Raw genomic sequence first — 24,712 nt, forward strand, 5'->3', positions numbered from 1 at the left:
TAGAGTGCTGTTAAAGGTCCTCATTTGTTGTTGGGAGAAAATAATTTATAGATTCAATTTTAATGTCATAATTGTAAATGTGTGTTTAATGCTGTAAATGAGGCAAAACAATCTGGAAGGTCATAAAAGTGATCAAATTTTAATTCCAACAACAAATCATATGACAGTGGTGCAACTAGCAGAAGTAGCTTTCACATAAAAAATAAAAAACAGAAAGCAGACACTTGAACATCAGATTTTTCTTTTTCTGCAGCCATTAACTATATAACTTGGAATCTGAACTTTATTTCTGGGTTCCACAATGTAATCACGATAGAATCACTCCATTATTCTGCTTAGCAGGGACTGAGAAATTCATTAAAGATTAATATTGAGCTCCACATTCTCATCACACCAATGTTTTAAAAAGAAATGACTCTTTTTTTAAAAAATAATATTAGTTTCTATTCTGAAAAATGCAGTGTTTTAATGATTTGTGGAAATTCAAATGATCAGACTAAGAATCTTCTGAAAGTTTTTAAAATCTCTGTCAAACACAGATTGCTGCATATACACGAAATTATTATAATAAAATAATCACACTAACCTACTCACTCAAACACACATTGAAAAAAATATGATAAATAACTGAAGAATAAAAACAAGATGTACAGCAGATATTATACAAATCAAAAACAATATCAAGTCACCCCACACGTGATGATCATCTTATTTTATTATATGTACACCAAGTTCAGTGCATCCAGTTCCCACCAGCATAAAAACAAGGGGTTGAGTTTATTTGGGAAACTTGATTTAGACTTTGAGGCTTGAAGGTTTCTGATGCAGTAGATCAGATTGACTATAGAAGACATTAGAACCATGATTCTGATGGTGTTGCACCTTTACCTGTAAAGTGCTCTTCCAGCCAGCCAGCCAGTCTGGCGTTAGCTTCAGATGTTTAGTTCAGAGAAGATGATGAGAAGCACAGAAGAACTGTGTTCATCCAGTGTAGAGTTCCTCCATTTAAAACGGATTCAGAGATGTTGCTGTCCTCTACAGGAGAGAGTTGGTACAGCATCCAGCTACAAAAAGACAAACTCGTCGCTGTTCCTCCTGTTGTTGCCGACTTTGCCTGGGGGCAGAATGTTATTGCTGCTGTGACCTTCAAGTCCGTAATCTTGACTGCGGCCCTCCACAAATGTGAAGATGGGGTACTTCTCCTTTGATGATGACAGAGCCTGAGAGGACAGCAAAACCTGGTAAACGCACAATCTCAAAACTCCCCAGTATTGCCCTCAGTAAGATGAATATCATGTTTTTAAAAAAAGCAGGAAGGTCACATGTAAAATCTGTGAGTGTCCATTTCTGGAAAGGCATATTCTCATGTTGTACCTCAGTATTTTGGTAAAAGAATATTGAAAACAGAGAAACTTACCACAGTAACGGCAGAACAAAGAGACTCAAAGTCCTTCTTGTTCTTCGCGTAAAAGCCGATGGTGCAGCTGGGGTCCATGCGGCTGAAGGGCATCTTTTTAGGAGAGCTACAGTGGAATGACTGAACAATGACACAGGAGTCACACAAAAAAGCAATGGAACGTATCAGTTGCACATCCCACCTTATTTGGCCGTGACACCTGAAACTCGTGTTATCGCAGCTAAATGTGACCTTGGGAGAGTTAAAGAGAGCAGAGAGGGCAGGGCGACTAACCTCCAGAGGAAAGTTGACTTGTGACATGTCCACCACAAGTTGGCAGTAGTGAGGGTCTAAATACAGCAGCTGCTCGTCTGAGACACAATAAAATATTGGAGGAGGAAGTCAAACAGTGTATTCAGATCTTAAATGGCCACCTGGCAGGAGGCCAAACGGCTGCCCCGACACAGATCAACGCTCACTTGCATTTCAACTCTCATTAACCCTAAACGCATTACAATTGCAATCACACAATCCATTATATTAACACGCGTGTTCTCAAAAAGTGGTGCATTTTGGGGCACGGCTTCACCAAAACGCTCAACTATGTTTTCACTGAACCAGTGAAATTATTAACTGATAAGAACTTGTGGTTTGTGTGTCCCAAAGAGTTAAAGAGTGACATGTTGAAGTTTTCTTTTCAATCAATCTTGGAGTTAGACACCAAGAACACTTTTGAAAACATTTGTATTCAGTCACAGTTGTGCCTTGACACCACATTAACTACTGGCTAAAAAAAGAAAGCAATCAGCATTTCACACGGTTGCACCATCTTGAAACCACCAGCAGAGGTCCTCCAATCACCATTCTTTCAAAACATATATTTTCTGTGGACACAATTTAATTGCCCTTTAGGCAAATAGTAAACTTGGTAGGTATCTTGGAAACTAAAGCCAAAATCAAAAAAGACATTCAAATAGTGACCGAGCTTTTAGCAAAACTCTGCAGCAACAGATCTTTGACCACAGAACTGTCCGCTAATGTTTAACAAAACAAACTGACACCCTTCACCCATCTGTCGAGCATGAGACTACAGAAGCAGAAAACAGGGAAGCAGAAGTGAGAGCGCAGTCAGGCCTCTATAGTAAGCACAATGTGAATCATTGAAAGATGTTTGAACAAATGCAAAACCTTCTTCGGAGAACTTGATTTCATTTCCTTAATTTTACCTACTTAAGTAAAATTAATTACTTAACTTTATTTTTAGTTCTCACCTTGGAAGCCAATAAAATAAAGGGAATGTTTCGGTTTCCCCCCGATGATTCCGATACAACAGTCCAGCTGTAAGATGTTCTAGAGGAGAAAACAATAGTTTGGAATGTCACTTCAGGGACAGATGGAAGCGGGTTTTTAAGAAAACCTTCGACACTATTCAGGACGCAGGAGTCTGAGAAACAGAAGTCAGATGCACAAGATTCAAACCTTGACACATTCGATGTAGGATGGGTTGAGGAGCTCCCCTCCCAGCCGAACAGGCACCAGTATGATGACTGACTTCCACCCCTGGCTGGATGGCTCGGGTGAAGTCTGGCTCTGTGACAGCTCACAGAGAGCCAGGACATCTTCTTTGTACACTGTAAAAACCAGAAGCACCGTAAGAAGACATACGGCCATCCAAAAATCAATATTGTATGAATTATTTTGAAATGAGGTACTTCACACAAACTTATTATGATTAGTTTTTTAAACTGAAGTAAAGCTTAAGCCCATTAATCTCACCTGTACAATCCTGAGCCACATAAACAACCAAGTTGTCGACTACAGAAGCTGTAGCCACCGCTTTCCTGCAAGACAACATATTATTCACTTTGAGAAAGCCATATGTACTTTATTTAAAACTTTATTCCATTCAAGTTTAAAGCTTGTTATACTTTATTCCATGACATCCCATTACAAATGTTTCTGAATACCAACACTTGACGGCATTGGCTTCCTATTTGTTTAACTTGATTCAGACGCATTAAAATCAAATCAAACCAATGAGGTGGCTATGTGAAAACATTGTGCATGCAAACTATTGTAGGAGAACTTTGAAGGACATCTGGGATCACTGACCACATCACTGCATTGTAAGGTTAGAATGTGGTTTCAAAAGTCGAGTACTTCTGCCTGCAGCACCATCACAAGCCATTGTGCTGTTGGTTTGCACCTTTACCACATGACGTTTATCTTTGAAAACAGATCATCTTTGCCTCTGTTATAAGTTTCATGGTCAGATTGAGGTCAAGGTCTTCATTTGTCTCTGAAGGGATTTTTTTTCTTTCAGAGCAAGGGCAATACAATAGTGCTGCATACAATGCATGAATACAGAACACACAGCCAACAGCTGCACAATTACATTGGGTAATGATGATGAACAGCCTTTCACATTTATAGCCTCTGGAAGTTGTTTACAATGGTTATGTTCTGCTAGAGACATCTGTGTGAACAATCTGTCTTTCTAAGAACTTTTTTGTAAGAGAACAAAAAACAACATGCAGCTTATCTTGATGAGTGTAAACTTTTAACTGTGAAAGGGAAGAGTTAGGAGTACATGCCAGTGTTCCAGTACCTCTGAACTTACCGAACTATATGTGCCACTATAGAGGGGCCATACCAGTCACCGGCCTTCTTCCCGGAACTTTTGCCAATCTCAACCAACTGGTGAATTCCAAATGGTGTTGACAGGTGATCCCCAAACCAGCTTATCAGTTTTTGGTGGACGGGCTCTGCGTGTCTGTCCTGCACCAACTCGGGTCTCTTTTTCTGACTGCATTTGGGTCCCTGGTCACTTGGCTGGGACCTCTCAGAACTGTTGGATCCTCGTAAGGAGCCAAACGTGGGGATGGGGACCCCTCCGGCTCTGGCTGGGGAGCGAGGTCTGAGCACCTCCAAGTCCACGTCTGCGAACTGCTGTGCGTCTGGCCAAGTCCAGTCTAAAATCACACAAACATGTCAGAAGTTAGCACTACAGTTTGACCATCACTAAAGATGTCAGTTGAGATTATTTGAAATAATCTAAAAAGACAGTGGAGAGGAACTATGAGGCGCAAGGACTAGACAGATGGGAATCAGTCACCATAAAGTAGTAGAAGACTCATTTAATAAAATCATTATGAAGCATTAAGAAATGCTTCCTTTCACAGGAGGAAAGGTCAGAAAGGTCCTGGTTTTCAGACGTATCATGTGACTCCACTGGAAAGTGATCCGTCAGCTGTCATTTTACATGTGTAATTAGTGCCGAGACAAACCTCTGGGCATCAGATGAGCCACGAGTCCTTGTGCTAGCAGCATCTGCCCACTGCGCAGCATGCAACCCCAGCCACAGTCTGTGGTCCATGTGGAACCCTCCAGCTGAGGAAACTCCCTCCTGTAGGTCAGCCACACCCGAGACACGAAGGCCAGGCGAAACCTCTCGACCTCACCTAAGAGGAAGTGAATGAGTTTTGCATTTAAATGAAAACTCAATGAAAATGATTTTCAAATGAATGAATTTAAAGGACAGTGGAGGGTAAATGGTTTACCTTCACTGTTGAGAAGATAAGAGTGTCCAAGGACGGTGACTGGTGACATCTTGTTAAAGGAGGTTTTAGATTTGACAGTCCAACCTTGGAAACAGGGAAATATGAAACTGAAGGCTCAGTCTGTAAGAATTAGCAGCACCGAAAGGTAAGAAAGAATAAACTGTAAACAGTGTCGATGTTGACACTTGATTTTTGACGATTAAATCATAAAACCTCTTTTATATCTTAAATAAGGTCCACTTTTGGGCAACTGTAGAAAACTGTAGAATATATTCGTTAGAATAAAGTCTCTAGATAGTATCATAATAATAACATATAGCATTACATAGTGAAGAACAGCTTAACTTGAAAGTATAATCAACAGACAGAGTTGCCCAAAATGTTCCACTGACCATATTTGATGTTGTTCCAAGTCGACATTATCTTGGCTTTCAGTTTGTCCATGTCGTCCGGTTCTCCTGTCGGCTCTCTGCTTGAATCTGCTGCCTGCGGGAGCCTGAGGCTAAAGCTGCCCTGCCGCTCCAGAGGCTGCGGCCTCCTGTCTTCAGCCAGCTCATCCTGCATCACGTTCCCAACGTACTGTGCTGCACTGGGGGACACTGAGTTCATGCTTCTAAGAAGTGAGCCGGACTCTGCCGCTCCTCATTGCAACTCAGTTCTGAAGAGTGGAAGAAAAAGACAGCAAGAGATTGGGTAATTTAGTGTTAGAGAGAATTCACGTTCTTCAATCTGAATGTGGCAATGCTTGACTCTTGGTATCAGTGTTATTATTATTATTATTATTATTATTATTATTATTATTATTATTATTAATTTATTTATTTTTTACAAATGTATAATCTCACTTCTTCTGTTCTGTTGACTTTGTTAATAATCTGTATGAAGATCAATACAGAGTGTACAAGAGTCAGAGTGACAGAGATAAACACTGATGCCAAACAATAGATAAACCTGAAGATGTTTCTTTTTGTCCTCTGCAGTTCCATGGTTTCAGGACAACATGCAAAGGCGACGTGCTTGGTTGCCCACACACAGTCACCAAACCAACGTGCAAGATGCACCAGCTGATAAGTGAACATGATGGCTCTTTCAACACACATGATGGCTCTTTCAACACACATTGGAATTAAGTGAAATTTGAGAGTAAATCTTTGTCAAACTTTACTCTTGTAAACTACTTGTTTGTCAAACCGATTGTCACTTCACATGGATATTAATTCACGGGTTAAACTCAGAGTAGTTTTAATCATTTATGGAAAGTAACTTCTATTTTAACCGTAATGTCGGTTTGTGTCCGTCTATAACCCGAAAGCAGGGCTCGGTTCCTGGAAGCTTCACTGAATACATCCCATTATTATCGACAGTCAGACTCGGTCATGTGTCCTCGACCATTAATTCGTTTCACAACGCTGAAGACGAGACAGATGACAAGTAGGTTTTCCCTGCCGTGATGAAACTGATGAGTAGCAGTTTCAACAGGGAACAGTCACAGGCTGCGTAGTCACTGATTGACGGACAGGAACAGAAAGGGAGCGGGGGAAAAAATACAAACAATCATATGATGAGCATTTGACAACCGGCTTGTCAAGCATCTTCAGCGACCGAGAAGGTCATCTGATCATCGATTAGATGAAGATGGAAGAACTACACAAGTCATCGTGGCGGGCTTGAAAACGCCTTGTGTAATACACCATAAGAAACATAGTTATCACCAAGTCAAGTGAATTGCATTTGTAAGCTCTCACGAAGACAATCCGCTTCATTAACACTGGTTATCCGTTTCCTTCTCAAAAGCTCCAAGTGTCTGTCAAGTCACCAAAGCTCTCTTATCGCACCTCCTTTGGAGGACAAACGTTAGCTGACAATCACGTCAATAGCAAACAACGACTTACCTACAGCACATGCCAATTAAAATGGCCTGTATTCTGGGGCACGTTGTATCATTTCAGCGGCTTTCTTTTGTTGGCTTGCGGCTGCAGATTTTCTCGAATAAACCCAGTGCGCTAGCTTGCTAATGCTAACTACTATGCATTTCACGGACTAGCCGCCGGGTTTACGCTAACACTGACACCAACGCCGGGGCTCACCAAAGCTTCCGTTAACATTCCCGCAAGAACACGCTGTTAAAAACACACTTTGTCTGTAAGGCTAAACGTCAACGTAGCCACTTTACAAATACTAGTTTTTAACACAGACGCAAAGATAATTCTGGTTTCCTTGCCCGGCTAGTTACTATTATTAGACGTCTACCTTTAAAGGTGGACGGGGATCTACTTCCTGTTGTGCTTTCCAGCGAGCACGCTGGATTGGCCAAGCCCGGTGATGAGGTCATTTTCCAGAAAAGCATAGGATTGGCTAATAATTAAAGGACCGCCCTTCAATGTCAGATTGGACCGCATCATTGGCTGTGAGATCGTCACGTTTAAAAAAGCAACAACCCTCATTTCACGATTTGTGACCCCGCCACCCCCCAACAAAATTAGAGAAGAAAATTAAAATACACAGCGACTCATTCATTCATTCATTTTCCATACCCGCTTAGTCCCGAGCTCAGGGTCACGGGGGTCTGCTGGAGCCTATCCCAGCTGTCATAGGGCGGAGGCCTATTTAATTTATTTACTTTTCACATCTTAACTCATTAAATAAAAGAAAAACTCGCCGTAAATATCAACAGTGCAATCAACGTTTTTTTTTAACAGCTGGAATCTGTTGGCGTGTATTGACATAGAATGTTGATTTGTGCAATTTGTTTCTATTTAAAAGTGACTTAAATTCGTCATAAGAATAAGTCACTGTCATATTTTTGTTTGATAATCTAACATTTATACTACTACTACTACTACTACTACTACTACTACTACTACTACTACTACTAATAATAATAATAATAATAATAATAATAATTTAGCATTTACATTTGCACATTCTTTAGTCAGGAGATGGCCATATGTCGCTTCCTTTCAAATAAAAGAAGATGTGCTAGTTTTTCACAAGTGTTTCCTGTAGGAAAGATGTTAGATGTCATTGGACATCAGAAAACAACAATACCTTTTTTCGGCAGGGGGTTAATTCACCCAACCAGGTTGATTGCAATCTGGCATTTGATAGCCATAATAGATGTGACAGCATGGACGAGGATATGACACTACTGTATGCATTGTAAATATAAATATTACTTTGTAAGAAACATCCCTTGTAGCATGTGAAAGAAAAAAAAATGCTGCGCCCACGTATTTTTTTTATATTTTATTTTACATACTAATGTATGATAGTAATGTAATTTCAAGACATTTATTTCCAACTCACTTACACTAGTGATGGAGGGGAACTTCAAGTGTTCTCTCTCAGAACAATTCTAGGTATTAAAAGAAACAACAACAGCATGTTACTGTTTTTCTGTTGCAATGAAAACCTCACAGGTCTAACTTGTAAGACTTGTGACAAGAGCAAGAGTTTCAGAAATAACTTAGAATGGCAGAAAATGTCAGAGGAAAAAAAGTTTGCTATTGAATTGGGCCTTTAAACAAACTAAAAAAAAATGCTGTGTTAAAGTAAATAATGTATAATAAATGTCACTATTGTGTAAAATACAATTTCAACTTGCACAGTTTTTTTTGGGCTTTATACAGCAGTAAAGAGGCTTCTCGTCACAAATTATGATAAAATTCAGTAACTGTGGCACCATAGTTCTCTGATAAATGGCTCATTTAAAGCTGCCTACTTAACTTCTGCAAATCTTTCATGATATGTAGACATTAACACAACAGACAGACAGATACATAATGCACTATTTTGAAACAATTCTTAGAATTTTATTTCACATACTGCACTTCAGGTGTCTGCATTTGAATTACGTTGATCACAAACCCTAATGCCCAATGATACAAATAAATACAGTCTCAGTGAACAGAGAAAGGTGGAATGTTTTTTTGTACACTTGGACTTACTGTGTGTTCATCTGTAGAGTCAGTCATTATACACAATATATTAATTTGTCGTTCAAAGTAACTTACAAACACTACTAGCCAATAAAGATTGTTATCCAAATAAAGTGCATTTTACTACTCTCTCTGTCAGCCACAAATAGAAAGAAAGAAATGTAACACTAGTGTGGACATCACTGATTGCCAGGGGGAAAAAAGGCCTAAAGTGGGCAGACGTACCAGATTACATTACAGTTAGTTCTGACAAATCATTTGTAACATTAAGATATAAAAGATCACCTTCTAGTAGAATATATAAGACAATATGTTTAAAAATGTTAATCCCATTACAGAAGAAAGAACAGTCTCATAAAGAACAGAGGAGAAACGGGTTCCTGTTCAAGTGTTCAGTTGGTAATTACTGTGAATGTTTTGTTATTAGAACCATAAATGCATATAGAGTAACCATATGGCTAACCACAGCTGTTCTGCGGTGTTTAGGTAGTCTGGACTTGGTCTGGACCGTGACAGAAATTCCTAGTTGTCTGACAATTTGAGGCTATGGTTTCATACTTGAAAGTGTACGTGTTGAACCACTAGAGGGCAGTATGAAATAATGCTTAGTCCTAGGCGCTGATTATGCACATCCTGCATCTGGAACGGAGCAAATTGCAAAGAGAAATATTTTAAAAAGAATAAAAAAGGGAAAATCAAATTATTTGAAAAGGACACGCATGTCTCATAAAAAGGTCTTGTATAGTTCCTACAACACACACGTGTTTCCTACAACTACAAAGCTTTGAGCCATGTCCAGCTTTTATTGTGTCATAACAATTCAGCCAGGTGGGACACTGCTGTTGTTACTTGAATCAGTTGATGTAAAGCATTGAGGAAATCAGTCTGATGAGTTGCGAAATTAGACACGAGTTAAATGATTCAAACCCACCCGTCCAACTCTGATCATTAATGAAACCAGCAGCGTTAATGACAAACAGCAGTAAATGGTTTGCATACAGGTATGTACACTGTTTAGTCACTGAGAAAAACTTCTCAGTAAATGAATGTTGAGTGGAAGCTTGGAGACATATTTTGTCCCAGAAAGTAGAGACGATTTAAAACACCTTCACCAGAAATTTACATTGCCGTTACTTTAATCATTCTCGGCTACCTTGCTTGTTGTTACTTCTCGTCCCTGATTCAGTTCATGCTGTGCATAAACTTGATTTTTTTTTTCTTTCACAGCATCGGGTTCATTGTGACAAACTGTACAATGCCCACATTCACAAACCGTACATTAGCTGTCGAGCCCTTGGAACAAGTTGCTACATCCACGACTGCCTGCTTTTCCCGTGTTGCTTCACAACAACATGTATTCGCTGTCCATGTGCTATTTTCTCCTTATATCTGACATACAGTGAGTCCTTATTTCTGTGTACTCTATTGACTTGGTAGCGAAGCACTGAGGGGCCATACTGCATCCTTCACGCCGACTGCCTCTTTCTCCAGTTTGGTTTCTGACATGAACCTCTATGAGTCAACCGTGCCGAGTGTAATTACCCGTCGCAAAGACACACACACACACACACACACACACACACACACACAGACTCACAGTCTTCGCAGCTGGCTCACACACACACCAAAATGAAGGGACCACAGGAAGGAGTGTGGATTCAAATGCATGAAAATCAGCTGCTGAGACGGCCGCCTCCTGTGGGAATGTGTGCGCATCCTCCTGCGTGCGTAGACACAAATATGTGTTTGCGCGGGTGAGTCGATGGGCGGGGGTGGGTGGTGGGCTGCTATGGGGATGGGGGAGGGTGGGCTGTGTTGGCCCTCCTGCAGAGGGGAGATAAGCGTTGAGTCTGCGCTCTGTCAGGCCCTGCTTTCCTCTGCAGCAGGGCACAGCATTGGAAAAACCAAGGAAATAGACCTGGTCGCACACACACACACACACTAACACACACACACACACACACACACACACACAAAATCCCCTGCAATGGTGCTGAGCAGTGCTTGCCGTGACATCAACTAACAAAGTGTCTGACTGACTGACTGACTGACTGACTGACTATGAATATCTGGGTTCGGAGAGAACTGAGATGAATCCTCCGCTCTGCATCTTCCTCTACCTGGCCGAGCCTGACGGAGGCTGCGAGTCATCCGCGCGACGCTAACGTCGCAAATCCTACTGCAACGGCGGCACACGTTCCCAGCCACCGATTCCATCGACCTGTGAGATAAGCGGTGGATGAGGGGCGGGGCTGCTGGAGAGACCAAGCAGAGTGAGAGGATTTGGTATTCACAGTATTCAGCACGTTTTGATCGGTAAAGCACTTTTTAACCTTCTCGTATCTTATAATGTACAGTACATATCTGTCTGACATGCGTCCACATAGAACCACACACACACACACACACACGTATACATCTGATAGAGCAGTTTCCTGGAACATCAAGAGTCTTCTTCTTTTTTCTTCTTTTTTAAATACTTCGAAATAGAAAATCAACAGATAAAGCACGTGTTTTACAGTAGGTTACTCCACTCCTGTTTGTTTTTTTGTTTTTTACATTAGAATCAGTCAGTGATTGTTATCGGTAATTACACTTCATATACTCTGAAACTGGAATGTACGTTGTTTTTAAGTGCTCGACCTCTGTTGCATTATTTATCCAAGAAAGGCATCTTTTTTTTTCTTTTCTTTTGACCAAAGTCCCACATTTGGAGCATCGGGGAGTCAAATTTTCGGCGGGACGCTGCTGCTGCTACTCGCGGCGGCGGCCTTCTCCAAGGCTGACGCGGCTGGGCTCTGGGTCACCACGGCAGTGGCGCCACCTGCTGCTCGGCCTCCGGCGGTGGCGGCGCCTCCCTGCTTGTCATCGGCCGCCTTGGCCTGCTGCTGCTCCCTGCTTCTGGCCGCCTCCTGGCCGCCGATTTTCATGGGGCCGAGGACGTTCTTGGCCACGGTGGTGAGCTGGCTGACGAAGCTGGTCTTCTCCCCGGGCGACACCGGCCGGGACTTGCAGAGCGACGGGCCGCAGAGCGAGGGGGTGACAGCGGTGGGCGAGGGCGACGGCGAGGGCGAGTGCTCCTCCACCACCTCCAGCCGACACTTGTCCTCCCAGTCCAGGGTGCCCCGGTAGCAGTTGACGGGGCCCAGGCCCTGCCTCACCTTGCCCAGGGTCAGCGGCTGTCCGTGCGGGGGCACGGCAGGGGCCAGGATGCGGGCGGGGAGCTTGGGGCTCTTGGAGCCGACGTCCGGAGTCCTGGAGTCGCTCTCTGCCGCGGCCTTCCGCAGGCTGTCGGCCATCGCAGACGGCTTGAAGGCTCGGCCCAGAGGGCCGGACATCACCGCCGAGACGCCGCCGAACGCCTTGTCTGCGGCGGACGTGGAGCTCTTGGCGAAGAATGAGCCGTTCGTACCAGACTTGCCTTTGCTGTTTTCTTCCTGCTTTGGTTCAGTTTTGCTTGCCAGATCTTTACCACTGTATAAAACGTTGTTGATAACCGTCGTCTTGTGGTCTTGCGGCCTCGGAGCCAACGCCGCTTGGCTGCCCACAGCCCCGGCCAGACCACCCAGACTGCCCAGACCGCCAGTTGCCTTGGTCGGGGTGCCAACAGGAGTTGTAGCTTTAGCGTTCTCCAAGCTCCGCCTGCCGCCAGGCCCCGTCTGCGGGCTGCTCGAGGGCTGCTCCCCCGTCTGGGCTTTTCTCGCTGTAGGCGAGTGAGAGTCCGGCGCCTCGACCCGACTCAACCTCTCCAGGACCGCCGAGGTGTCGATCTCCCTCTCCCTCTCCCTCCCTCTCTCCCGCTCCTCTCGCTCCCTCCCGGCCAGCAGCGTCTCCCTGCTGAGCGGCGACTCCTGCCTGCCCAGCCTCCTGGCCGGCTTCAGGACTCCGGTCTCGGGGGCGGTGGAGGACGAGGGCAGGTTTTCCCCCTCCGTCTCCAGGAGGCTCTGGAGGCCCAGCTCGCTGAGGAAGGCGTCCTTGCGGTACTCTGAGTGCTGCACCTCCAGGCTGTGCTTTCTGAGCGGGCCGCCCAGCCCCCCCGTGGAGCCGGACTGGGTGAGGGGCGAGCCCAGCTTCTCCGCCGACTGCACGCGCTTGAGCAGGGGCGAGCGGGGGGGCTCTGCGCTCTTGGGCCGGGGTCGGACCACCGGCGGGGAGGAGTGCAGCTTGGCGGGGAAGGACTGCGTGGTGTTGCAGCTGCCCACCGTGTGGCCGGGTATGGCCGGCGGCGAGGACTGGGTGGGGGAGGGGGTGTGGGCCAGAGGGGAGAGGGGGATGTTGCCGGCCGACTTGCAGCGGGCTGAACGATACTGGCGGTGGAGCTTGGGGGAGAGGCCGTGCAGGGAGCTGGGCCTCATGTGATGGGAAGGTGCAGGGGAGTTGGGAGTGCTGGAGGCCGGGGAGCTGCTTTGAGAGGAGGCACCTGCGGGAGAAGAAGGGATGAAGTTAAACAGAGAAAAGGCCGTAAACGTGTTTTAGGAAACCTAATCTCTGTTTTGAAGCTAGAAATGCAAATTAGATCTAAAATGAAATGAAATAACAACTGACCCAGGTAAGAGGACTCTGGAGTGGAGCGGTGGCCCTGTGTTGGAGACCTGGCAGACAAACTATGAGTGGGAGAGCCAGGAAGACTCTCACTGGAGGACAGAGATCGGTTCAGGCAGGTCAGGCTGCGGCTGGTGTGCAGCAGGTTGGACTGTTTGGTGATCTTGCGGAACAGCGAGTTACGCTTCTTGCTGCGAGGCAGACAGACGGAAAAGACAGTGAGAAAGAAGCTTGTTTGAAATCACATTAATTCAATTTCAGTTCAATCAATTGTGAAAAAACAGTGAAAATGCGTGTTTTAGCACACACTTGGTGATAATTGAAGAGAAGAGATGAAACCTTTCTGGAGAGTTCTCTGACTTATTGATCCATTCGGGGAAATGTTTTTCTACATTTGACCCATATTCTGAAATTGTTATTCTTCTCTATACATCCTAGGAGCGGTGAACCAACAATCTTCCAATTACGCGCTCGTTTCTCCAACCTCTAGGCCACCACTGCCCCAAGTTATTTTTTTCAAGTTGCAGTAAGTAAGTAATTTTGTTCTGTTTGTTCAAAGTTTTCAAGAGTTAATAACTATAGTTTATTTACGACTGAAAAGAAATCTTCAAAAACCAGTACAAAGATAACAACAAAAAAGAGAGCACATATGCAGACAAAGACACAGCAAAATAGATCAAAGACAAAGACAGGCAGCAGCAGGGAAAGACAGAAAAAAAACCCTACAAAACAAAGTCAAACAATTGCAGAGCCCAACATAGATCTGGAGATGTCTTTGAGAAGGTGCTTATAGACAACAGCAAGCAAAAAAACAAGAACAAAAGAGCTGCATCAAAAGGTGCTTAAACCTCAGATGTTGAGCTTCTGTAAAGCAATGAGCCATTGGGTTGGAAAATCCAATCCAGACATTGGTAACTACGGTGCTAAATAGTCTTACAGCAGTCACTTGAAGCAGGATGTCGAAAACGACCACAAGAAGCAAGAGCAACAATTTTAGACGACAAATCAAACACGTTGCCTTTTAACCTCACTCACCTCACTGAACAAGAAAACTTCCAATTTATCAGCAGACACTCTCTATTGACAGCGTGTGTGTATGTGTGTGTGCTTTCACCTGTCCTGGGTGTCCTTGCCCATGGTCCTCTTGTTCCGCCGGGCCATCTTACACTTGTAGCTGGCTTTGCGAGCAGGACCCACTTTGATGGAGGTGTTCTCAAACGGCGTGGTGGTTACCGTCACTTTGTTTCCACTCTGTTCAGAAACAAAGACGTGTCACGATTCCCACACTGGGACATGTGATTAACCTCTCCACACCTGCAGAAAACCACGTGTCTCTCTGTCTGTGTCTCAGTAGAACAACAAAGGGACGCTAAGCTCAGAGGTGCATGCGAGGCCTGCAAGAAGTTTGTCTTTGCACATTGAGTCCTTTCCTTCAGAAAAGCTACTGAGAAGCTACGGCTACATCGCTGCCGGCTACCTTCAGGATGAGCTCCACCACTTCAGTGTGGACCAGACCGTGGACCGGCTCCCCGTTGACATGTGTGATGAGGTCACCCGCACACAGTCCAGCTTCCTGTGCAGGACCGTTGTCCTCCACATGCTGACAGGATTACAAAAAACATCACAGATCAAATGAATGCAATAAACGCAATGCTACAGTCAAGGGGGAAAACATAATGAGCTTGTTTCTCAGCAGTTCTCTGTATTTTTAAATAATCCATGCCAGTGCACTTTCCCATTGAGATAATGACAGATAGAAAAGTGAATTCAGTTTTATAAAATTGCATCAAAATGAAGGCATCCCTCGCAGTTTGGGGGTTATTTTTCTATTTTTTTTTTAATGGCAGGACCTGAACTCCTGCTGCAACTCACATCTTGCTGGCTGGAGATGGAGTTGAGATGAAGTTGGATTCATTGTGAGTTTTATGACGAGTTGATTTAAAATATAATGTTTTAACAATACCAATGAAAGCCAGCTGGGTTTTCTTTAGGTAGGCAAACTACTAGGTCAATACAGGAACTACACAAGGATATGTTGTGGTAGTCCATTGAAGTGAGAACACAGAACATTTCTCAATTGCATCTAGGGGACCAATGGGTTTTAAGACACTTGATTCTATATTTCAATTTCTTCAGAGGGAAACTGCACTGATGACCATTACAGAGACCTAAAATCCTCAGTGTGCTGTAACATTTACACCTGTACACAATTTACATGCAAAAAGCTTCTAGCACTCAGGTTGAAGACAAGTCAGTGTGTTTTTACCCAGACTATGTGATGCACGCTGTAGATGTCACTGTCTCCGATGTAAACCCTTATGGCCCTGAGCGTGAAGCCATACTTCTTCCCCGAGCGGTGGATGGTGATGGGCGAGCGCAGCGCGCTGACAGCAGGGCAGAAGTCTCTGCTGGGGGACGAGTCTCGAGACGAAGGGTTGGACGAGAAGGAGTGCGGAGACATGGGGCTGGCCAGAGGAGAGAAGCCACCATGCTGCTCCACTGAGAAGAATTGCAAAATGACTCGTGTTAACCAAAGGTGGCAAAAGCATCTACATACTGTGCTTTAGTAAAAGTATGGATACTACTAAAGAAAATACTGAGGTAAAAGTAAAATGTTGATTCAACTCCTTTAGACAAATAAAAGTAAGAAAGTAGTGGGTTTTGAAATGTACTGAAGTAAAAAACTTATTTTTATTTATTTTTTTACATTTTTTTTACATTTGCTGATAATTTTGCTAAAGATGAAAAAGTGCATGTCCTCGCTTGAACATCTGGATAATTTTTCACAACTTTGCGACTCTCAATTCTATATATTTTTTTCAGTTGAAGCACAACCAAACTGTAATCAGTAATAGTTGTGATCGATGAGCCCTTATTGGATGTTAAACTTTTAATAACAATGATATTTGCTACATTTTTATTTTTCTCAGTACTGAAAATGTACTGAAGAGTGACCACAAAGCCAAGGAACTCTAAAATCCCCTCTTTAAAATCATCCACTTTTATATTGAACTACACAGCAGCAGAATTCAAATAGGTCCAGATCAAGCAAAAATAACTATACATAAACAATACATAATATGTAAATTACTTTGAACATGATTTGCATATTTTTAACAAAAAAGTAACAAGTGTGTGAGTAAAACAAGAAAGTCGTCAGAAAAAAATACTCAAGTAAAGTCCCTGAAAAATCTACTGAAGTACAGTAACAAAGTATTTTGTTATTTCTCACCTCTGATGTTAACATAGCGCACCCTACAGTACATTGAGGGAAATGTTCTCCTTTCGTCCGAGCTCCTCACCTGACGGGATGATGACGGACAGCGCCGTGGCCGAGGCCGACTTGATCACTTTGCCTCCGGCTTTGGCGTTGCGCTTATCCCCCTCGCCAGACAGGTGCGGGTGGCGGGCCCTGCGGAGGACCAGGTCGTTGGTGGCCCTCGGCCCCAGAGGGTCGTACAGGGGAGTCATGACATCGCGAGCGGCTGTGGCAGGACCCGGAGAGAGCGTGGAGGCGGCGGCGGAGAGTGCCGCCGTCTCGCCGTGTCTCGGGGATTTATCTGCAAGGAGAAAGAGTCGGGTGATAATTGCAGCATCCTGAGGTGAAAATAGCAACAGAGAAGGGTTGAGCCGCTCTGTCATCAACACTTCGCTCTTATACCGGCCAGATTTGATTGCCCGAGTTATCTTTTGAAGAGAATAGAAAGGAATTTATCACACATTGGGGAAGTTTGCATAATTACTGAAACAATATAGTGCAAAGAGAAGGAAAATTATATCAATTAAAAAGAAATAAAGAAATCAAATCAAATCAAATTATTTTAGAGTTAGAAAGGACAAGCAAGATATTTACATCCTATGGACAGTTGGGTTATTGACACTTATCCACATAATACTGACACCACCAGTCAACAGTTTGGACAAACACTATGGATTTAATGTCTTTTCTTTCATTCTCATGACTATTGACATTGTTGTTTCTCATTGAAGGCATCGAAACTACGGATGAACACACATGGAATGATGTGGGAAACAATAAAAGTGTAAAATAAATCAAATGTGTTTTATATTTAAATTCTTCAAAACAGCCACCTTTCAAAAAGCATATTTAGAGTTATTGAATGTGTTTTTCTTTGCTGCATAATGACATATATCTTGCTCATATATTTGATGTCTTCAGTATCTATCTGCAGTGTAAGTTGTGAAGATAAAAAAAAAAGGCATGAAAAGGTGTGTCCAAACTTCTGACTGGTAGTGCAAATAAATAGATTTATTGCACTCTTATGAAATGTAAGGGGAAGGGATGATTTTATTGAGTGCAGTTGCACAGCCTGATGGCTGCAGGCAGGAATTCCCTGCAGTAGCGCTCCGTCTCAGACTGAGGGAGCTGCTCAGGCCCTGCACAGTGTGGTGCGGGGGGGGGTGGCAGTGTGTTGCCTGTCCTTTGTCTTATTCTACTTTCAGAACTCCAACCCCTTGTTACAATACCTGCTCCATTAATTTCCTTCAGACTGCCCCTCTGCTCCAGCAGGCTCGGCGACGGAACGCTGGTTCCATCCAGCGAGGTCCCGCGGACCTTGATGGGCACCTGGCGGGACAGGAAATCCGGCTCGCTCTCCAGCTGCGAGGCGAAACGGTGAGGGTCCATCAGCGCCGAGAAGCGTCGGCGAGCACCGAGGGGAGGACTGGCGTCGCCCTCCATGTACAGAGACTCGGAGCAGGAGAGGCGCTTCCTGCACGGTGACAGAGATTCAGGTGAGTTGGACAATGCATCAACGCACGCATGGAGCAATGTAAAGACACTTTAACTCCATTTTACTCAATCCCAGTTATTGTCATTAAATACTCTTGTACTCTGGATGTGTAGCAAGGGACGTCATCTTGCTGAAACATCCAGTTCTGAGCTGAACGGAACAGTGTACGTGCAGCATGTGGAGTAAATGTTGGAGACTGCACTAAAATAAACCACACTTGGAAACTTAAAACTGAATCTTAGTGTAAGTACTGTACACGGTACATCAGAAATACAAGAGGTGTCCAAAAATCTTTTACCACCACTGTGTTTGCATCGGCTTTGTTTTAGCGTGCTGTTTGTGTTCACAGTTGTAATATTACTGTTCTCAGGAGCAGCAGCACTGTATCATTGCAAAATAAGAATGACGATACGTGTATGTGATAGTCAGGCCACCAGTGAAATGGAATAATGAGTGTGCTACTCCTGAGCACCGCATCATTACAAATGAATCTTAGTTCAGCACTAAGTTGCCACTATCAGATATGAAACACGGTGTTAGTTTCAAATAGTTTGTTGGATACGGGCAACATTTAATGGTATGGTAAAAGACTCAGAATGCTCGCAAAAGCTGTAAACCATTTTGTTAACCATTAACTTTGAAACGCACTTATTTCGGAAACACAATGAATGTAATGAGCTGTAGTCCAAAAGTGATCATCGCTGCCAGACGTTAGTATCTCATACCAGACGGCTCCAGCAGGCCGAGGAATTGATCATAAGCCTCCTTATTATTATCACATTTTCTATCCATTATGAATTCAGTCTATATGAATAATTTTATTTTACATATCGTTTCGGAGGTAAATTAAATGAAGTCAGCTGCCATCTAAGGATGAGCGTGAACCAGAGTCAGCAGAGGATACAACAATCTGGCCCTGCTCCCAGCTCTCAATCAGGAATGTCATTTTCATCAAAATGGTGTCGCAACTGAGCCAAATATCTTTTTTGTTGAGACAGCAAGAGTGACGTTTAATGAATCCATACCCAAAAAATGACTGTACCCTTTATCTAGGTGGGCTGAAAAATGGAATCTGTCATGCATTGATGGCAGTTCTGAACATTTAGACAACTGCAAATAAAAGCGTAAACCCACACACAACACTGTCACTTAATATTGTCACATTACCTAGAATGATCCCAGATGTTAAATTGGAAATAACTATATCTGAGTGACAGTTGTCTTTTTTTTTGTGCCATGGAAAAGTTTATTTCTTCACCATCCTTGTCTTCCCACTTTCACATGTAGTTTCAAACTTTGGTGAATTTGGATCTTTGGCCTCGTTTTACTTTCCCCGTAGAGTCAGTTTTGGAGTCAGTGATGTGACAATCAGTGATTCAGGCACACCCAGGGGCGTTGAAAGAGAAGAAACTCCTTCAGAGAGCACCTTCTGAGCGCTCTCAGTTCCGCTAACAAAAATACGCAGCGCATTCCGCCTCCCTAACTTGAAAGCGTGCCTCGGAACCCCCCCCGCCCCCCCTCTCCCCCAACGCAAGGATTGACTCACATCTCCGGAGAGCCCGTTCGCCAGCTCTTGTCTCTCATGCTGAAGCTGCCAAGGCTCTCTCTTTTGGTCACCTTGTCCTCCCTGCCGCCCTTGTGCTCCCGACGGGACACTGTGCTGGTGGCTTTCTGCTCCAGCTGAGACAAATGCTCCATGCTGCTGTACACCTACGGGGCCAGACAGACAGACAGATAGACAGACAGACAGTTTATTTTTTTTTCAGTTAACAGCTGCTCTGGGTAAAACACTTGAGGTTGTCACTCAAAATTTGCTACTGTTATCCTTTACAGCTGTAGTACAATTAGATCATTCTTAGTTTAAACTACTATTTTAGGGGGGTAAGGTTGCAAATTAAAAAAAAAGAACACAATGAATTTACAAATTTTAACTCTTGCCATTTGTGATAAAAAAAAAAAATAGATGAAACAAAATGGTTCATTCCATTCTTTCTTCTGTTTATTGCTGTTACTGTGTATGGATGATGGTGCTTATCAAACGGCTGGCTGGAAACTGATTTTCACCCTGATGGTGAATTATAAAGGTACATTTGACTCTCAAAATGAATAAAGTAAACCAGTAGAACACGACTGCAAACGTTCATATTGGTCTGGCGGTAGGAAGGTCATACTGAAGGATTTAACCTAATCTAAGATGAGCTCAGATAAGTTGAGCTTTATTGATCTTTGCAGGGGAAAATCCATCATTGCCGCAGAGGGACTGAAATACAAACTAAAATTACGGCGCAGTAGTGACTTCAAGAAAATGTACAGGAGCCACTGAGGACAAAAATATACGTTTGAATGAAATATTTAAAAGCAAAACCATGGGGATGAAAATTTAGACTGGTTAATTTCTTTATGAGCCTCTCAAAACAACCTTATTAATGACATAAATTAATTCATCAAATAAATATACTAAAGCAATAACTAAGGCTGAATGTGCTCTCTGGGTGGACCTCATTAGGTCTGAGAGCTGAGCTGTGGTCCTTTCCCAAGCACATAGAAGCTCTCCACTGCAACATCTCAAACTGAATTCACATGCAGTGGGGCCCTTCAGTCTGTTGTGAAGAGCTTCTTCACCCAGACATGAGAGGACAGACTGGAGGAGAGACTGAGGGGAAGAGCGTAGAGGTGGGAGACCGAGCAGTCGTGAAAAAAGGAAAGTAAAGTTAGGTGGGAACGTTGGGAATTGGAGTTGAGACTCAAAGTTCAGCCGAAGCCCCTCTGCTCAACGTTCCCGTTTCTCATCTATCCAGTCAAACACAGACCCAAATCCCAGAGAAAAAAAAAAACAACAGGTGGAAGCGGAGAGAAAAATAAGGGGAAAGAACGAGCGGAATGACAGGGGGAGGGAAGATGAAAGGGGAGAGGCAGAGCAGTCAGACCTTGCTGAAGCGAGGGGAACAGGAAGAGAACTGTCTGATCTCGACAGGCTCGTCGTCATTGGTGTCGTCCTCGTCGTACGTATTGATGTGGTGATAACGATCGGAGCGCGCTGGCGGGGGAAGGTGGAGATTAAATATATGAGCTGCCGGCTGAGCATAAAATGTGCATTTCTCACTCGAGCTGCTTCAGAGACATCGTTTTGCACAGTCCACAAGCCCAATGTTGATGCAGCTGGTGAAACCCGACAGACGCACACATCCGGAGGGACTCACTGTCAAAGTAGCTGGTGTCTTCCTCTGACTCCAGGTGAGGGACAAACTCGGCTTTTTGTCTCAGCAAAGTGTTCCAGTCCAGCTCTGTGAAGAAGGAGTGCTGCTTCACCTCGAACGCTCCGCCTGGTGGTGAAAACTCAAACTCATCAGCCTGAGTGAAGCAAAACTGACCTTTTTTTTGTTGCTTTTCACACAGCACTTTGGTTGTTTTCCATGCAGACATTTTTTTTTTTTAACATTCACAATGTTACGTGCGTCCCTTCCTGTCTTCCCCTGTTCGCTCCTCCCCTGTCTTGACTGAGAGCATTTGCCATTTTTCTAACTGCTGCCAGTAGGTTTTAAGAAGAACACGCTGGCAGCAGGTCTCTGTGGTTGGGCATGGAGGCGAGACAACGGCAGTTCAGGTTCAAGTGAAGAAACAGCTGGTGACTTTGGACCCTGTGTGGTGTTTATTGCAGTGGGATGCTCATCCTCTGGGATTCTCAATTATAAGCATCTTCCGAATTTACAGGGAATGGTCCAAAAAAAGAGAACCTCCTTTTGAATTCATTCCAAGAAAAATGAAGGCTGTTATGAAGGCAGAAGGGGGTCCGAACTGGTACTAGGGAGGCATTATTAAAATGTGGCTGGAGACAGTGGTCAAATGGAAAAAGAACATTTAACCAGGAAGAGAACATATTTTAGTTGCTAATCCTCAGACTTCAAAATAGACCAAAATTAGTGGTAGGAACCCCAACACTGGTGAGGTTCTGTTCCAGAGTAGTTCAGTCTGACTAAACAGTCATGTTTAGTGTCCAATATCCAATGCAGCTTATTATCTATCTATCTATCTATCTATCTATCTATCTATCTATCTATGTATCTATGTGCGATATTAAATGGAGTGAATGAACACAAACCAAAAAGTGGCCCAGAATACAAGCTTCTATCACAGACACCATGCAAAGTGCCCAACAGCTGTCATATGAAAGTGATGTAAAAGTTGGTACCTGTGCCCAACCTCACAAGAGGGTTGGTCTGCAACAGGGCAGAGATGAGGGCCTGCGCGTCTGCAGGCAAGGCGTCATCACCCTCTGGCCACACGATATCGTCTATCAGAGACAACAAAGACAAAGAAATGTCAGGCTAACAAGGAAGAAAGCAACAGCCACCTTTTGAAGCCGTTTGAAAGGCAGCAATGAGCAATAATGGGCTGGCTATTGCCGCAAAAGTTGAAAGTCACCACGGGACCGAGAAGGAAATGTCGGCGAGCAGCTCATACTGCCGCATGTGTTTGAAATGCAATGGAAGTTGGTAGAAAAAAGAAAGGCTGCCATTTGCTGACAGAAAGAAGAGTGTTAAAAGTAAATACTGTCAGTTCAATACGTACGGTTCAGTGCTCACCTGTAATAACCTGACCGAAAAGCTCTTCTGGAGTGTCTCCAAAGAAAGGCACGCAGCCCACCAGGAACTCATACAGGATGATACCCATGGCCCACCAATCCACCGGCTTCCCGTAGCCCTGACGAAGAATCACCTCGGGAGCAATGTACTCCGGAGTCCCGCAGACCTGTGGCCATGTAAATATCATGCGTAGGTGTTAATGACAGCTGGAGATGCAGATCAATGTTACTTCAATAAATAGATGGCAATTTTATTTGCAAAATGGTCAAATTAATTCAATATTCATCAACCACAGCTGCCGCAGCAAGCAGTAGCACCTGCTTATCCAGGAACTCTCTGGCATCTTTCTCAATGTGCCCCTCGTACAGGTTGGTAGTCAGACTCATCAGGCCCATTTTGGACAAGCCAAAGTCTGTAAGCTTGATGTGGCCCATGGAGGTGATCAGTAGGCTATTGGATAAAGACAACAGAGACATATAACGCAATGCATCGTTGCCTTGCATCATTCATTTCATCCCCACACCCCCATCCCATCATCAACCTGCACGCTCCAGGGTTATGCTAGTTTTCTGCCTCACTCCTCATAATCTCTATTAACCTATGACAGACTTGTCAGATGCGCTTTTCCTCATCTCTTCTGGTAATTTCTATGATAACCATCTGCAGGCCACTGCCATAAGGTTGAAGCCTGGACGCATGTACGCAAACATGATTCTGCTGCTGCAATAAACATTTTAAATGTGATTTGTCTCACTGAAATACTGCTAAATGTAGAAAAACAAACAAACAAACAAAAACAAAACTATATTTTCATTTGTAAATTTGGGAGCTACAATGAAAATGACCCCCAACTTTTTAGGCTAAAAATAACCTCCAACTTTTTAGGGCCTAGAGTCAATTACAATTAGCCTTTTTATTTTGAGCGACAACCAGGACTTTCAAATACAATGTGTAATGAATAATTGGAGGAATAAGGTAGATATGAAAAACATAAGGCAGCAAATCAGAAGAGCTTAATGTTCTAACAATGTCAGTGATGCACGTTGGATGAAACCAAAACATATGTTACGCTAAGCGTTAAGATAAAGAAATCCAAGACTTTTTATACTGTTTGGATAGTGGGTAGATTACAGTATCTGTTCATGTTGAACAAAATTGTGTGTGTTTTCTTAAAAAAACAAAAAAGCTTTAAACTTACTTGTCAGGTTTGAGGTCCCGATGAACAATACCATAGTTGTGCAGGTATTCCAAGGCCAAAACAGTCTCAGCAAAGTACATCCTGGCCAACTCAACTGGCAGAGCTCCAATGTTCTTCAGTAAGGTGGCACAATCACCCCCTGAGAGCACAAAAACCACAAGTTCTCAACAAGAACAACACAAAAATCTCAAAACCAGTACCTCACACAAGACAGCACAATTAAATGCAAATCACAGCAAGGTATGCTCTGTTTTTCTAGTTTCATTTTGATTGGCTCCGAGGTGGAGCTCAGCGATCAATAACTGTCATTACGGAAGATTTCAGCGTCTCCCGTCTCTCAGTGTCAGAGTCCCAACTGTGTCCTAAAACACCCCCTAAAATAGAGACAGTGATGAGCGCAGCTGCAGCACGACTGTGAAACCTGTGACCCTGTCTGACTTTGAGAATTATTGCGACAGTGAAATAGGAGGCAGCTTATACCGGGAGTAGGTCAAGGGAGAAAAGCCCTTAAATAAATAATGGGGGGTGCGACAAACTCCTCATGGCATTAGAAAGACTAGGAAATAAAAGACAACAAGGGGGTTTTGCAATCAGACTAACGTGTGTATTCATAGTCACACTGGACTAATAATTTAACTTGTGAACTATAAATTCAATTTTTTTTTACATTTTGAATTTATACTTATTTATACCCTCGACATATTCCATGACCATGCACAGGTGCCTCCGGGTCTCAAAGGA

The 24,712-nt window shown here is 43.6% G+C and overlaps 2 protein-coding genes across 3 annotated transcripts in view; both read right to left on the reverse strand.

Moving 5' to 3' along the window:
- Nucleotides 1-432: 432 nt before the first annotated feature.
- Nucleotides 433-7,233, reverse strand: atg4da (autophagy related 4D, cysteine peptidase a). Its single transcript, XM_076044034.1, has 11 exons — nt 6,849-7,233; nt 5,349-5,614; nt 4,957-5,040; nt 4,684-4,857; nt 4,017-4,368; nt 3,173-3,237; nt 2,876-3,027; nt 2,668-2,746; nt 1,691-1,767; nt 1,418-1,537; nt 433-1,220 (listed from the first exon to the last, which is right to left on the reverse strand). The coding sequence occupies exons 2-11, from the start codon at nt 5,563-5,565 to the stop codon at nt 1,065-1,067; spliced, it is 1,476 nt and encodes a 491-aa protein (XP_075900149.1). The 5' UTR covers nt 5,566-5,614; nt 6,849-7,233; the 3' UTR covers nt 433-1,064.
- A 1,513-nt stretch (nt 7,234-8,746) lies between these two features.
- Nucleotides 8,747-24,712, reverse strand: part of LOC142900025 (microtubule-associated serine/threonine-protein kinase 1-like) — a 59,884-nt gene continuing 43,918 nt past the window's right edge. For both annotated transcript variants that reach the window (XM_076044045.1, XM_076044051.1), the window contains 15 exons: nt 24,664-24,712; nt 23,972-24,110; nt 23,091-23,223; nt 22,774-22,939; nt 22,380-22,481; nt 21,391-21,513; nt 21,118-21,227; nt 19,737-19,900; nt 17,925-18,169; nt 16,739-16,996; nt 15,703-15,935; nt 14,914-15,036; nt 14,551-14,687; nt 13,440-13,627; nt 8,747-13,314 (listed from right to left, as the gene is read on the reverse strand). The exon at nt 24,664-24,712 is cut by the window's right edge and continues 160 nt beyond it. In XM_076044045.1, coding sequence (XP_075900160.1) covers nt 11,621-13,314; nt 13,440-13,627; nt 14,551-14,687; nt 14,914-15,036; nt 15,703-15,935; nt 16,739-16,996; nt 17,925-18,169; nt 19,737-19,900; nt 21,118-21,227; nt 21,391-21,513; nt 22,380-22,481; nt 22,774-22,939; nt 23,091-23,223; nt 23,972-24,110; nt 24,664-24,712 — 3,864 coding nt within the window. In that variant the 3' untranslated portion in view covers nt 8,747-11,620. The remainder of the gene's footprint in view (nt 13,315-13,439; nt 13,628-14,550; nt 14,688-14,913; nt 15,037-15,702; nt 15,936-16,738; nt 16,997-17,924; nt 18,170-19,736; nt 19,901-21,117; nt 21,228-21,390; nt 21,514-22,379; nt 22,482-22,773; nt 22,940-23,090; nt 23,224-23,971; nt 24,111-24,663) is intronic.

The sequence above is a fragment of the Nelusetta ayraudi genome, unplaced genomic scaffold (genome assembly GCF_046127955.1).
Source record: "Nelusetta ayraudi isolate G7.1 ecotype Tasmania unplaced genomic scaffold, CSIRO-AGI_Nayr_v1 ptg000004l, whole genome shotgun sequence".
Taxonomy (NCBI): domain Eukaryota; kingdom Metazoa; phylum Chordata; class Actinopteri; order Tetraodontiformes; family Monacanthidae; genus Nelusetta; species Nelusetta ayraudi.